General features: G+C 41.4%; 2 protein-coding genes across 2 annotated transcripts; both read left to right on the plus strand.

Annotated features, from left to right (window-relative positions):
- The first annotated feature begins 2,880 nt into the window (after positions 1-2,880).
- Positions 2,881-7,434, plus strand: LOC149748956 (interferon alpha-13-like). Its single transcript, XM_089913167.1, has one exon. It carries the CDS (start codon positions 5,512-5,514, stop codon positions 6,022-6,024), a length of 513 nt encoding a protein of 170 aa, XP_089769293.1. The 5' UTR covers positions 2,881-5,511; the 3' UTR covers positions 6,025-7,434.
- Positions 7,435-7,441: 7 nt separating this feature from the next.
- LOC149748957 (interferon alpha-1-like) lies at positions 7,442-11,910 on the plus strand. Its single transcript, XM_089913166.1, has one exon. It carries the CDS (start codon positions 10,733-10,735, stop codon positions 11,300-11,302), a length of 570 nt encoding a protein of 189 aa, XP_089769292.1. The 5' UTR covers positions 7,442-10,732; the 3' UTR covers positions 11,303-11,910.
- Positions 11,911-12,939: the final 1,029 nt, after the last annotated feature.

Genomic DNA, 12,939 nt, shown 5'->3' on the forward strand with positions numbered 1-12,939 from the left:
GGCATCAAAAGAAAATGCAGTCAGTGCATTGGCACAGAAGATATTTACCAATATTAAGTAGAAAGTAATATATTAAGTTTAAATTTACACCATGCTGAAATTAAAAGCATTTTGATGCAGATTACAAATTTTTATGCAACTTATCCATATAAAATGACATTTTCAAGTAGTGAATAAAACTGTCCAATGAAAACCACTGATTATATACATAAAGCTGAATGCTTAATCTATGAAGCCTTAAGGGTCTTCTAACACCCTTGCTTAAAACAAATGAGAGGAAAAAGATATCTTGAAAATTGAGATTAATTTCTTAAGATACTTACTAGGTCATAAGATATTGCCAATAAGCTACATCTTACTGAGGTTAGAGATCAACGTGAAGCAGCCTTGGCTGACATGTCCGAAGCATCAGATACTTGTTATTATACCCGCCATTTTAAAGTCTGACGCTCATCTGGTCTCCGTGTCACCACCATCCTCTGCTTTTCTGCCCCTCCTTCTCTCCTTCCTTTGTTGACTCCACACTCTCATCTTAGGGAATTGGTGTTCCTCAAAGATCTATGCTAGTCCCGCACTTCATCCTCTCTGCACATATAGTCTCAACCCCCCAAATAGTTCCAAACGTCCTCTCTATGACTGTTGACTTCCATATGCATGTCTTTACCCAGAGTCACATCTCCAAACATATGTCATTAGCTCCAAACCCTCATATTTACCTGCTACCCTAGATGATCTCCATACATGGCCAAACTTGACCATCATGCAATTACCTGGCAAACCCCTGCAGGCCCCTGGGACGCCAGCTTACCAACTGCTCTTGCAGAAGCTTTCCCTGATCCATGCAAGCCCACATACTCCCAAGAACCTGTACTTTCCCTGTCACAGCATTAGCATTCCTTTCATTGAACACCTAGTTACCCATATCCCCGCCAGACTGCAAGCTCTGTGACAGCGGGCAATGTGTCTACTATTTTCATTGCACCTGGCACCCACCACAGTGCCAACAATAAAAGGGATAGTCACACTTCTTTGTTGAAGTTTAAATTCCATGACTCTATAATATATTTCACAGTTCATTGATCATGCAACTGCTGAAACTGAATCAGCAACCATTAGACATGCTTTCTCCAAGAAAGAACAAGTAAAAGAGAATAGCTCCAGCTGCTATAACCTGTCATAATGCCTTGTGCATCTCCTTCATAACCTAGAAAGGGTTTCAAGCTAATTTTTTACTCTTTAAGGCCTGTCTTCTCTGACAGAGTGCTCCATTAAGAAAGTAATATCTTTGTCTTATCTACCAATATATTAAAAAACACAAGTAAAATCCCGAAAGCAGAGATACTTCAAAATATTTTAAGAACCAATGAAATGAATAAAACTATTTATGTTCCTTTTGGATTTTTAGGCAGATTAAAGGTTTAAGGACACTCTGATTTTCTTTAAGAGTATGAGTTAAACCTAACACTTAAAATATACCTTTTGCACCCCCAAAGCAAAGGAAAACAAGACACAAAGCTGACCATATCATAATATGAAGAATAAATGTGGTAAATATAAAAATCATCATAGAGAAATAAATTCTAATCATTACAAATTAAAAATAAATTTTCTCCCCATTCAAAAGTATTGTTTCCACTTACTGTTGAAAAACAATGTGCTGAGATGACTCGATGCATTTACAGCTGAATCAGAAGAAAAGTCATTGATCTGAGTGAATATTGACACGCTAGAGGCCACCTTTAAGCAGAGAAGACTCCATTGTAGAAGATTGGGTCCAGGTCTCCTTTTCCCACTCCTGGGTTCTCTGAGGTTGAACATACAGGGAAAGCACACTCTGATTTTCACGCCTTAACTGCCACTCTCATATTGTCCTGGGCACAGCGGCTGTGGACTTTCTTTTCAGATCGAGCCTGCTCCTTTGGAAGTTCTTCAAAGTCAGGCTGGAGTCCTCATTGCCCAGCAGGGTCTTTTCCTCTCCATCTCCTGCACCAAACTAGTCTCCAGATCTGCCCACTGTTGATCAAGCCCACTGAGGAATTTCAGCTGTTTGTGCTGAAGACGATGGAGAAGTGCTGTATCGTCTCATGGAGAATGAGGCGGCCTGAGCGTTTTGGAACTGGCTGTCAGCCAGCTGGTGCTGATGGAACCTGAAAACCTTCTTGTCCTTCAGGCAGGAAAACAAAGAAGATTCTCCCTGTTAGGGGCAGGACTGTGAGGGTCTCCTGCTTTGGCAGGCTGTGGTTCTGGGCCAGGTGACAGCTAAGGGTGTACACAGAGCTGGAGAACATCATCCTGGGTGTCCTCAGTGAGGAGGGTGGCAGGCCCCGGTGAGCCTGGTGATGCAGGTGTCTGGCTGTGGGAGCCTGTATCCAGCTGCTCTGAGTACCTGCCTGCAAATGAGATTCTTAAATAAGCCATTTATGGGCAACATGGAATGTCACAACTTCAATTCTTTTATTACACTGGACATTAAACACACTCCTGGAACATGAAAGAGTATCAGTCCAATAGGATGTATTCATCTAAATGAGACCCAAGGTTGAAATAAAAACCTGAGTCTCAATATATCTCTTTTTCAGTTCTAATACGAATACTTAGAGTTTTGACCCTGTACTCTATTTTGCCACTTCTTAAATTGCACCAAAATACAACTAGCCTCACCTCTCTGCATTCTCCTCTAAAGGGACTCGTACATTAGATTTAAATTCTTCCACATTTCTTTACAGGACCATAGCTCACATTTTCTGACAGTTTACAGATAATGGTGACATAAAAATGAACAGCAAGGGTGAATCCATGCAGTTCTCTTCATTCTGTCACCAGAAATGTTTTGACTGCATATATATGTGACAATGCGCTTGGCAATGTGGATTCCAGGAAAGTGAGGCAGGGATGGTGACTGCCCTCCAGGGAGCAGGGAGGACAGACTTTAGAGGCAGGATTAGGATGAAGGAAGCACCACGTGCTCAGTGCAGCTGAGGGCCAGTGCTCAGAGCTGATGAAGAGGAGGGCCTGGGAGCAGCAGAAGGCTCCACTCTGACAAAAATCTGGGGCTCCTGAATTTAAATGACATCAGATTTTCATTTCCTCTTTTAAGAAATGGAGACACCTTTAGTTGTGGTCACACAAGACATTGCCTAGATCAAATAAAATAAAGTTTGCAAAGTACAGGCTGAGAATTGGAACAGAGTGAATGATAGCAGCCTTTTGTATTAATATAACAAATGGTAACCTGTATAGTCCACCCTCAGCCCAGCCAAGAGAAGCTCTGACTACAGGTTCCTTAACACTCAGGGGTCTGCATGTTGAGGCCCCCAAATGCAAACTCTAGGAGAGGGATTGCCTGTAGGCCTGTGAAGGAGTAGAGACCTAGTCTCCACCCTTAGAGCAGTGCCCCGTACATTAAAGAGAGAAATCCTACAGCAGCTGAAGCTCTTTGCAGCATCTAAGAAAGTGTTTTGACCTCCTGCCCCCAAGAAAAAAAAAAAAAAAGGCTGCTCTGTGACTAGTATAAATGAGATAAATAGTCCTTTTCCTCACCTTATTTTGTTTCAGACCACCTCTGGTGTTAATTTTTAAGACACAGATTAAATTGTACCTTAAAAACAAACACATAACCTCAGAGAAAAAGATCAGATTTGTGGTTACCATAGCCAACGGGGTGTGAGTTGAGAAAATGAGAAGAAGGCAGTCAAAAGGGTTTTTTCTTCCTTTAAAAAAAGACATTAAAATAATGTTGTAGAGACCAGGAAAATGGTAAGAAATATATATATGGGGGAGAGATGATGAGAATTAAAGCATTCCTAGATTTTCAGCCATGGAACAGCACAATACTCTAATTCAAAAGCTATTTCCTGGGTTAGCATTAGGGCAACGTTAAGCTAGTACTTCTCTAAAGCACGAATGGTAAGAAGGCACCAAATCTAAGTCATTAAGATAAAGGATGTTTTAATGCAATATTTTAAAATGAAAATTAATACCAAAATATGCACGAGGAACAAAATATAAAAATTTTAAGTAAAGAAATGAAGTTGACCTCCATTTGCATGGCCCTGACAGTCTTACAAAGTAAGCCTTCATGATGTAAATGAAATCTGCTTGTACACCCCAACTCTTCTTTCTAACCTTATAGTCAAGGTGAGGTCCTGGGAAAGACATTTCAGGAACATGAGTTAGAAATCAGTTAAGGCTATCACGGGGTCATTAGAAATTGTCACACATGGTAATTCCCTCAATTAAAAACAAGTGAAAAAGTAATCTTGAAAATATTAATGAGTTGCCTTCCATTAAAGATAGAAAAGTAAAACTATATTAAATACTTGGGGCTTCCCAATGCTTGGGGCTTCCCTGGTGGTGCAGTGGTTAAGAATCCGCCTGCCAACTCAGGGGACACGGGTTCGAGCCCTGGTCTAGGAAGATCCCACATGCCGTGGAGCAACTGAGTCCATGTGCTGCTACTACTGAGCCTGTGCTCCTCAACAAGAGAAGCCACCGCAATGAAGACTGAACCCAGCCTAAAATAAATAAACCCAGCCTAAAATAAATAAACAAATAATTAATTATATTAAATACTTACTTTAGTATAAAGACAATACAGTTTAAATAAAGTTTAATAAAATGCTATATTTTAATATGAAAATACATTTTAATATTCTATGCTTAATATTGAAAATATTTTAACATAAATTTATAAAAATATGAAACATTTAAAATATTTAATTTAAATATGATATGAATTAAGTTAAATATAAAATTAATTTTAAAATGTAAAAAATAAAAGGCTGTGAGTTTTTTTAATATTCCTACTTTTCACATATTCAATACTTTCTCCCTCACTTTAACGCTGTATCCTTGAAAAACACCATGAAGTCCCAGAGAATCTACACGGGCGCTCAGCTCCCGCGTCCTCGGCCCCGGTGGTGGCCGCGCTCCGACTCACCCCTCAGGGCGTCCCCAACACCGTCCTGTCGTCCCATCGCCGCCGCCGCCGCGTTCCCCTTTCAATGGGCCTTCGCTGTCTCGCGCCAGAAACGAGCCCGAATCTGAAAAATCGGCTCCCCTTTCTCTGAGGCTAGGAATCGCTCTGATTCCCCACCTCAGACCGCTCAGAAAAAGGCTTCTTTCCCAAAAATTGCCTCGCTCAACTTTCTGTGAGAAAATAAGGCGCAAAACTCAGGGGAAGCCTGAAAATGCAAGGTTCTTGTTCCCAGCCAGACAAAAATGTCTGTGGCGAGGCCGCGACAAGGCTTCCTCTTCAACACTCAGCGCCGAGAAAACGGTGTTTCGCGCCCTATGCTGATTATTAAAGCAGCCTCTGACTACTTTTCGCCCTGTCTCTCGAGCTGCAGAAGGCAAACTGAATAGTCGGCGTTTCCCAAACAAGCCCTGCGCCCTCTACCGGCCGCCTAGGGAAGGACGCTGTCCACAGTTCCAGGGAAGGAAGCTTCCCACTAATTGTTTGGCGGTGCCCACGCGTCTCCTGGCGGCCGTCTAGTGAATCACTCATTCTTAATGGCCCAGATCTATTTGCTAGTGGCAGGAGTGATGCTCTGCTCTATCCCTGCTTACTCTCTTGGCTGGAACTTGCCTAGAAGCCATAGCCAGGAAAACAAGGACGTCTTCCAACATTTGGAACAGATGCAAAGGATCCCCTCTCAGTGGTGCCTAAAGGACAGAACCGACTTCAAATTTCCTTGGAAAAGAGAGAATATCACCCCAATCCAGGTGACTCAAGGCACCTGTCACCACCGTCTGATGCTCCAGCAGATCTTCAACCTCTTCACCACGGAGGACAGCCGTGCTGCCTGGAGCAACACCCTCCTCGATAAACTTCTCTCTAGCCTTCATCTGAGGCTGCACCGACTGGAGCAGATGAAAAAAGACCATCTGGATTGTCGAGATTTGGGACGTGCTGCCCGGGAGTATTTCCATGGAATCCATGTCTATCTGAAGGCAAAGGAATACAGCCCCTGTGCCTGGGAGGTTGTCAGAGTGGAAATTAAAAGGTGCCTTTCCCTTATGTAAGAATCCTCAAAGAAATGTCAACAAATACAGAATATTTTTTATACTCGTGACACTTCTCATTCAATTACATTAGTGTTCAAGTCCAAAGCAATCTCGACTTGTGTTTCCTCACAGGCTGAAAAATGTCTGAAATGAAAATCATGATTTTAAAGAAGGTTTTGACAGAACACAATCTCTTTTCCTGTATAAATAATTTTATAACGTAATTTAACAGATCACTTTAAGTTTTGGCAGAGGTATTTGCTATTTTCAACACATGAAGTATAGAAAGGTTTTCTGGATAGTGTGGTGTTAAAGATATTTGTCAGTTAACTTAATGCTGACTGCTGTAACGGGTAAACAGAATGCTGTCAGGAATTTGATCATAATAGAATCTTATCTTTCCCTGGTATAAGAACACAAGGCAGGCATTCCTGATCAGATGGATGTTCTAGGTTGCTCTCCAAAGAGTGATTCGGGGACATGGGTACCCCCCGTTTTGTGGATTTTTCCATCATCAACAGGTGACTGCAAATTTTTCTGCAGTATTTGAGTCTATTCCACTCAGTGGTAAAGGGAAAAAGTCTGGTGCATCACATGGGACGTTTTCAAGGGCCAGGACTATACAGGGCAAGAGCACTTCTGCTCACATTACATGGCCTGGATTTTATCCTCGTGGAAATCTCACTGCAAAGAAGTTGGCAAATTATTGGATGATTAATAGACGAGGAGACAAGTTCAGTGCCTAAGACCACTTTTCATCTTTACACTATTTGTCCTAATGAAGTTCTGGGTGGGGTGGAGGGGAACAACTAATGTTCTTGCTTGCACACACTTCATTAAAAAACAATCTGACCCACAGAGAAAGAGAAATATCATTTATATGTGGAATCTTAAAAAAATGATACAAATGAACTTATTTACAATACAGAAATGGACCCACAGACTAACAGAAGAAACTTATGGTTACCAGGGGGGAAGGGTGGGGGAGGGATAGTTGGGGAGTTTGGGATTGACATGTACACACTGCTATATTTGGGATGGATGGCCAACAGGGACTTACTGTGTAGCACAGGGAACTCTGCTCAATATTATGTGGCAACCTAGATGGGAGGAGAGTTTGAGAAAGAATGGATGCATGAATGTGTATGGCTGAATCACTTTGCTGTACACCTGAGGCTAGCACAGCATTGTTAATCAAATATACTCCAGTATGAAATAAAAAGTTAAAAAAATCTCATCCTGTAGTTCTGCCTTAAAAGAAAGAAAACAGTCAAGTTTGGATATTTATTCTCAGACTCAGTGGTATTATGATTTCATGTATTTTTATTGTTCATTTGCTGAAATAAAGAAATTTTAAAAAAACAAAGAAACCCACAATCAGACCCAAATTCTCATTCCACAAGTTCAGCTTGGGGAAGATGACACGGATGTCACTCAAGAGTTCACAGCATCATAGACTGTTGGAAAGGAGCATTCAAATTGATGCCCAAAGGCATAGCCTATGAGGAAAATATCCACAAATGTAGACACAAGTTGTTTCCTTATTGCCTGAGGGAGACGAGGAAAGTATGATCAGGCAGCTCCTTGCAAGTACTTGAGGATGACTGAAGAAAAAATGGAGAGCAACTCTTCCATTTGCGTCCAGGCCCATGGCTCTCATCCTGATCTTCTAAGTATTGAAAATGCAAACTTGAAGAAGAAAATATTCCTGCAAATGATCTTTAAAAAAATATCTCACACAATATTCCATTATCACTTCCCTTGTAGAACCATGAAGAATTTCCAAAGTCTCTGTAGATTATCGTCCTCTCATATCATATCTAACTAATATATGCTGGTATTGTTCCTTCTCCTATTACTATCATCACTGGTCCCTTCATGAGTATGGATTGAGCTCCTGAAATGACAGGGACTGGACTAGCTGTCTAGGAAACGGGGTTGGGTAAGATGGTGCCTCTCGCTTTAGGTATTTTACAGACCTCTGCGAGGTATTCTGAGGACACAATAGGTCAGGTCATGTCTTACTATTTGGGCTTCTTCAACAAAAGAGCATAGACTGGGTAGTTTGTAAAGAGCAGAAATGTATTGCTCACAGTTCTAGAGTCTGGAAATCCAAGATCTGGGTGTCCGCGTGGTCCAGTTCCGGTGAGAGCCTGCTTCAGGTCTCACACTGCAGAGTTCTCCTTGTATCATCATACAGCAGGAGAGGGCGGCATTTACCTCTGAACTCTTTGATGAGGGCACTAATTCCATTCGTGAGGCCTCCATCTTCACACCTTAATCAAGTCCCAAAGGGCCAGCCACCTGATACCATCACTTTGGGGGTTAGGACTTCCAAATACGAATTCTGTGGGGACGGAAACATTCAGACCAGAAAGGGCATTGAAGGCTACATGTCTTGGCAACCAGAAGACAGAATATATTCATGTAAATAAAGAAGAATGAGCCATTTATCAGGCCAAAAGAGCAGACCGAGGACTCAGAATCCAAACTCTTGATTTTCAACCTGCAGTAATGCTTTAATTATTATGTGTCAAAATTTGGAAATCAAACTGAAATGGACCCCATCGTCCCTTGAAAGGGAATGAAGACACAGGATGAAAATGATCATTCATCAGTCTTTGTGAGGAGTCTCCAAAGAATCTCCGTATATAGGTAGTCATTGCCCCATCCGTAAAGATCCACCAAAGAGTAACCTGGTTAATTGTCTGGTTGCTGTGACCTGTGTGAATCAGGGAGAGTTTGAGTTCAGATACGTGGCTCTGTATGTGACACCAAGCTGGTTATTTTCTGTCATGCCCTAGTACAGGACAAATTAGCGACGAGGCCATCCTCCTGAGTTTAATAGAGTGCCGGGCAAAGGCTGAAAATTGTGCTGCTCTTACAACTTGAATCCCCAGAGCCATATGCACCGTGAAGGAAAGAGAATCCTAGTGGTTTTAGCAACAAACTCAGTAGGCATGACTGATACCAGTAGGAGTAGAGTGGGAATACTAGCCACTGTCTATTATAATCCCAGCAAATACGACCGTGATAAAGGAAAATAGCTTGGTCATTCGTAACTGCCTTCCAGTGGGAGGAGAACATCTGAGAAACTGCTTTAGTTAAAAGTACCTGTTGCGTGATTAAACTGGGCCTGGTGCTGAGGATACCACAGAGAATACGAAAGAGTCCAGTTGCTACAGAGCTGATTTGCCAAAGACAGTCACATACCTATTATTTATTGAAAGATCGGAATTACAGAGGGCTGAGGCCACAGAACATCCACTGCAAAATAAAAGAATTCATGATCAGAGTTGAAAGTTAATTCTTTCCATGATACCAATCAATATTTATCCAGTTCTCAATTAATTACAAAGATGGTTTTCTTTTGTTTGAAAAGAATAGGCTTGGATTGGAACCTCTGACAGTCCTTTGGGGAATCTGAAATTCAATGCAAAAATACAGAGAAAGATTCAAATCGATGATGATTCCTAAATCATCTGGGAGCAGATCGCTGCTCCCAGTGATCTGGGAGCAGATCGCTCCCACGGGTGCAAACATTAGTTCTTAGGGGTGCGAACAAATCTTAGCTACTACAATGGTGGGTGGCACTCCAAAGCTCAACCCTATCCAGCAAAATCTCATTCCTTTGTATTCATTTTTCTCTTTGGGTTTTCTTGTGTATGAGATGAGAGGCATGAGTATGACATTGAGTGCATGGAAGATACACAATATGCAGGATCAGTGCTACAAGCTACGGTGGCTTGATGTTTCATTAGAGGACTTTCTCTCCATCATATGCTTGAACACAAAGTCATAATGTGAGAGGTGGCCTCTGCTTACTTATGAGCTGTCCTTGTCTGTCTTGTGGATTTTGCTTATGTTTGAGCCTCAGTGTGATGTGGGCATCGGGAATTAAGCACAAATAGGTTGTATTTTATTATTTAATTCTAAAAAAGTTATCTAGGAGATCAATAATTACGTCTAGTCCTAAAGAGAAAAAGTTGTTGACAATATCTAGAGGAATATCTAGCAGCTAGTGAAGTTAGAAATCATTTTATGATATGAATCAAAACTAATAATTACTTAAAAATAAATGTTAAGAAAATCATTTAAATTTTCAATGGTTTTAGCAGTTTTGATAGATTTTTAAATATATCTATACATTGGTATTCTTATGAAGTATTTGTATAAATTTTTATTGAATATGTAATTTGATACATTCCTATTTATTAAGTAAATGTATTACATTAAAAGTCATTCTGCACCCTTAACCAAAATGTTAAATTAATTGCAGTAGCTTTTACAGCTAATTTTTAGCCTAATTTTTTTTGTCATACTCACCCCTGCATCGAATAAAAAGAAAAAACTTTTCACTTTCTTTTTCTATTTATAAAGTAGAGATATGCATGGAGTACATATCGATGTACACCGTATATCTGTGTATCAAAATTTCATAGGGGGGCCATATGGAAAAAAAATATCTAGAAAGGTTCTGTGGGCAGGAGAAGGGGAGGCAAGGATAAAAAACAGTGGTTGAGAAACGCTGCCCTAACCTATCTGGAGAGTGCAAAATGAAAAGCAAAAACAGAAGTAGAAAGTAAGAGGGAACATTCAGAAAATGGAAACCAATTCATTCCCATTTAAGACCCAGGCCTGAAGGAAAGTCTTCAGAGAACCTAGAGAGCAGGGTTCACAGAGTCCCCCCACCTCTGCCAGGCCGGCAGCATCTTCAGGGTCCCCGATGGCCCCAACCTTGTCTTTACTCCTGGCCCTGGTGCTGCTCAGCTGCAACTCCAACTGCTCTCTGGGCTGCGACCTGCCTCAGACCCACAGCCTGGCTAACACGAGGGCCCTGATGCTCCTGCAACAAATGAGGAGAATCTCCCCCTTCTCCTGCCTGAAGGACAGAAATGACTTTGGATTCCCCCAGGAGGCGTTTGGAGGCAACCAGTTCCAGAAGGCTCAAGCCATCGCTGTCGTCCATGAGATGATCCAGCAGACCTTCCAGCTCTTCAGCACAGAGGGCTCGGCTGCCGCTTGGGATGAGACCCTCCTGGACAAGTTCTGCACTGCACTTTATCAGCAGCTCACTGACCTGCAAGCCTGTCTGATGCAGGAGGCGGGGCTGGAAGGGACTCCCCTGCTGAAGGAGGACTCCATCCTGGCTGTGAGGAAATACTTCCACAGAATCACTGTCTATCTGCAAGAGAAGAAATACAGCCCTTGTGCCTGGGAGATTGTCAGAGCAGAAGTCATGAGATCCTTCTCTTCATCAACAAACTTGCAAGAAAGACTCAGGAGGAAGGAATGACACACACCTGGTTCAACACGGAAATGATTCTCACTAACGAGACCACACTTCCACCTGTGCTGCCGTGTCAAAGACTCTCATTTCTGCTCTCCTCATGCCCTGAATTGAATTAATTTGTCAAGTGTTTTCAGGAATATTAAGCAACATGATGTTCTACTCTACAGGCACTCGTCCCTCATAGATGCCCATGCTGATCTATCTACTTACTTACCTACTTAAATATTTATTTATCTATTTTAATATTTATTTTACTATTTATAAAGATTTAAATTATTTTTATTTACATAATATTATGTGCATGTATACAATGTGGTTAAGAGAAAAAATATATACTTTGTATTAACTCAGTTTGTGAGTTTTCTTCGTTCATTAAATTCTTACTAGAGAAAACTTCCTGTTTTGTTTTTTTTCTTTAAAAAAGAAACACCAAGGGGCTTCCCTGGTAGCGCAGTGGTTGAGAGTCCGCCTGCTGATGCAGGGGACACAGGTTCGTGCCCCGGTCCGGGAAGATCCCACATGCCGCGGAGCGGCTGGGCCCGTGAGCCATGGCTGCTGAGCCTGCGCCTCCGGAGCCTGTGCTCTGCAATGGGAGAGGCCAAAACAGTGAGAGGCCCGCGCACCACTAAAAAAAAAAAAAAGAAACACACACCAAGCCTGAATGTGCAACCTGATTAAAGAATGCATGTTACAATTCCTTGACCCATCATTACGATTTTCACATTAGAAACAAAAATAGACTTCTTCTAGCCAGGTCGTGTGTTGCCCTCAGGACCTAGAGGTGTACATAACTAATCCAATTCTGCTTTGGGTAACTTTGATTTTTTTTTTTAAAAGAAAGTAACCTAAAAACAATAATCAGTTAATACAGGAACTTCCTTGGTGGTACAGTGTTTAAGACTCTGCTCTCCCAATACAGGGGGCCCGGATTCCATCCCTGGTCAGGGAACTAGATCCTGCATGCCACAACTAAGAGCCCACATGCCGCAAACAACTAAAAGATCCTGAATGCTGCAACCAAAGATCGCGAATGCCGCGATGAAGATCCTGCACGCAGCAATGAAGAACCCGTGTGCCACAACTAAGACCTGACACAGCCAAATAAATAAATAAATATTTTTAAAAAATCAGTTAATTCACAATTAAATTTAATTATTTTTAAAATAGTACTAATTTGTAGTAGAAATTACTATCAGTTAAATTTAGTGCTACAGTGAGAAGGTGGGAAAATGGAATTCCCCCAGCAGAAGGTGGATCATGTCATGCGAGCATATAGAAATTATAGCAGTAGATATTACCTATAGTTAACTAGTAGACATTTCAGTGCAAATGTCCATTGGATACTGGAGATGGCAACTTATAAGCAATTCCATGAAGTGTAAAGCATGGAACAGAAGAAGTGATCAAATAGGAGGAGAGTATCAAATGAGAAAAGGACTGAAAATTGAATACTAAGACCTTAACGTTAAAAGGGAGGGAACGCTACAAAGGAAAGCAAGGGGAATGACCATATGTTAACAGGACAAGAGAGAAAGTTGAGAAGACCATGTTTGAAAGACTGAAAATGCTTAGAAGATTCAACGCATTCGTGAAAATGTAGATGGAAAGTGCTCCTCCATTGTGAAAAGAGATGGCATTGG

The sequence above is a fragment of the Delphinapterus leucas genome, chromosome 6 (assembly GCF_059928025.1).
Source record: "Delphinapterus leucas isolate spDelLeu-1000000601 "Yukka" chromosome 6, BTC_Dleu_Yukka2, whole genome shotgun sequence".
Taxonomy (NCBI): domain Eukaryota; kingdom Metazoa; phylum Chordata; class Mammalia; order Artiodactyla; family Monodontidae; genus Delphinapterus; species Delphinapterus leucas.

What these genes read in the sequence shown, in the direction of transcription:
- LOC149748956 (XM_089913167.1), top strand. Translation starts at nt 5,512, where the DNA reads ATGGCCCAGATCTATTTGCTAGTGGCAGGAGTGATGCTCTGCTCTATC.
- LOC149748957 (XM_089913166.1), top strand. Translation starts at nt 10,733, where the DNA reads ATGGCCCCAACCTTGTCTTTACTCCTGGCCCTGGTGCTGCTCAGCTGC.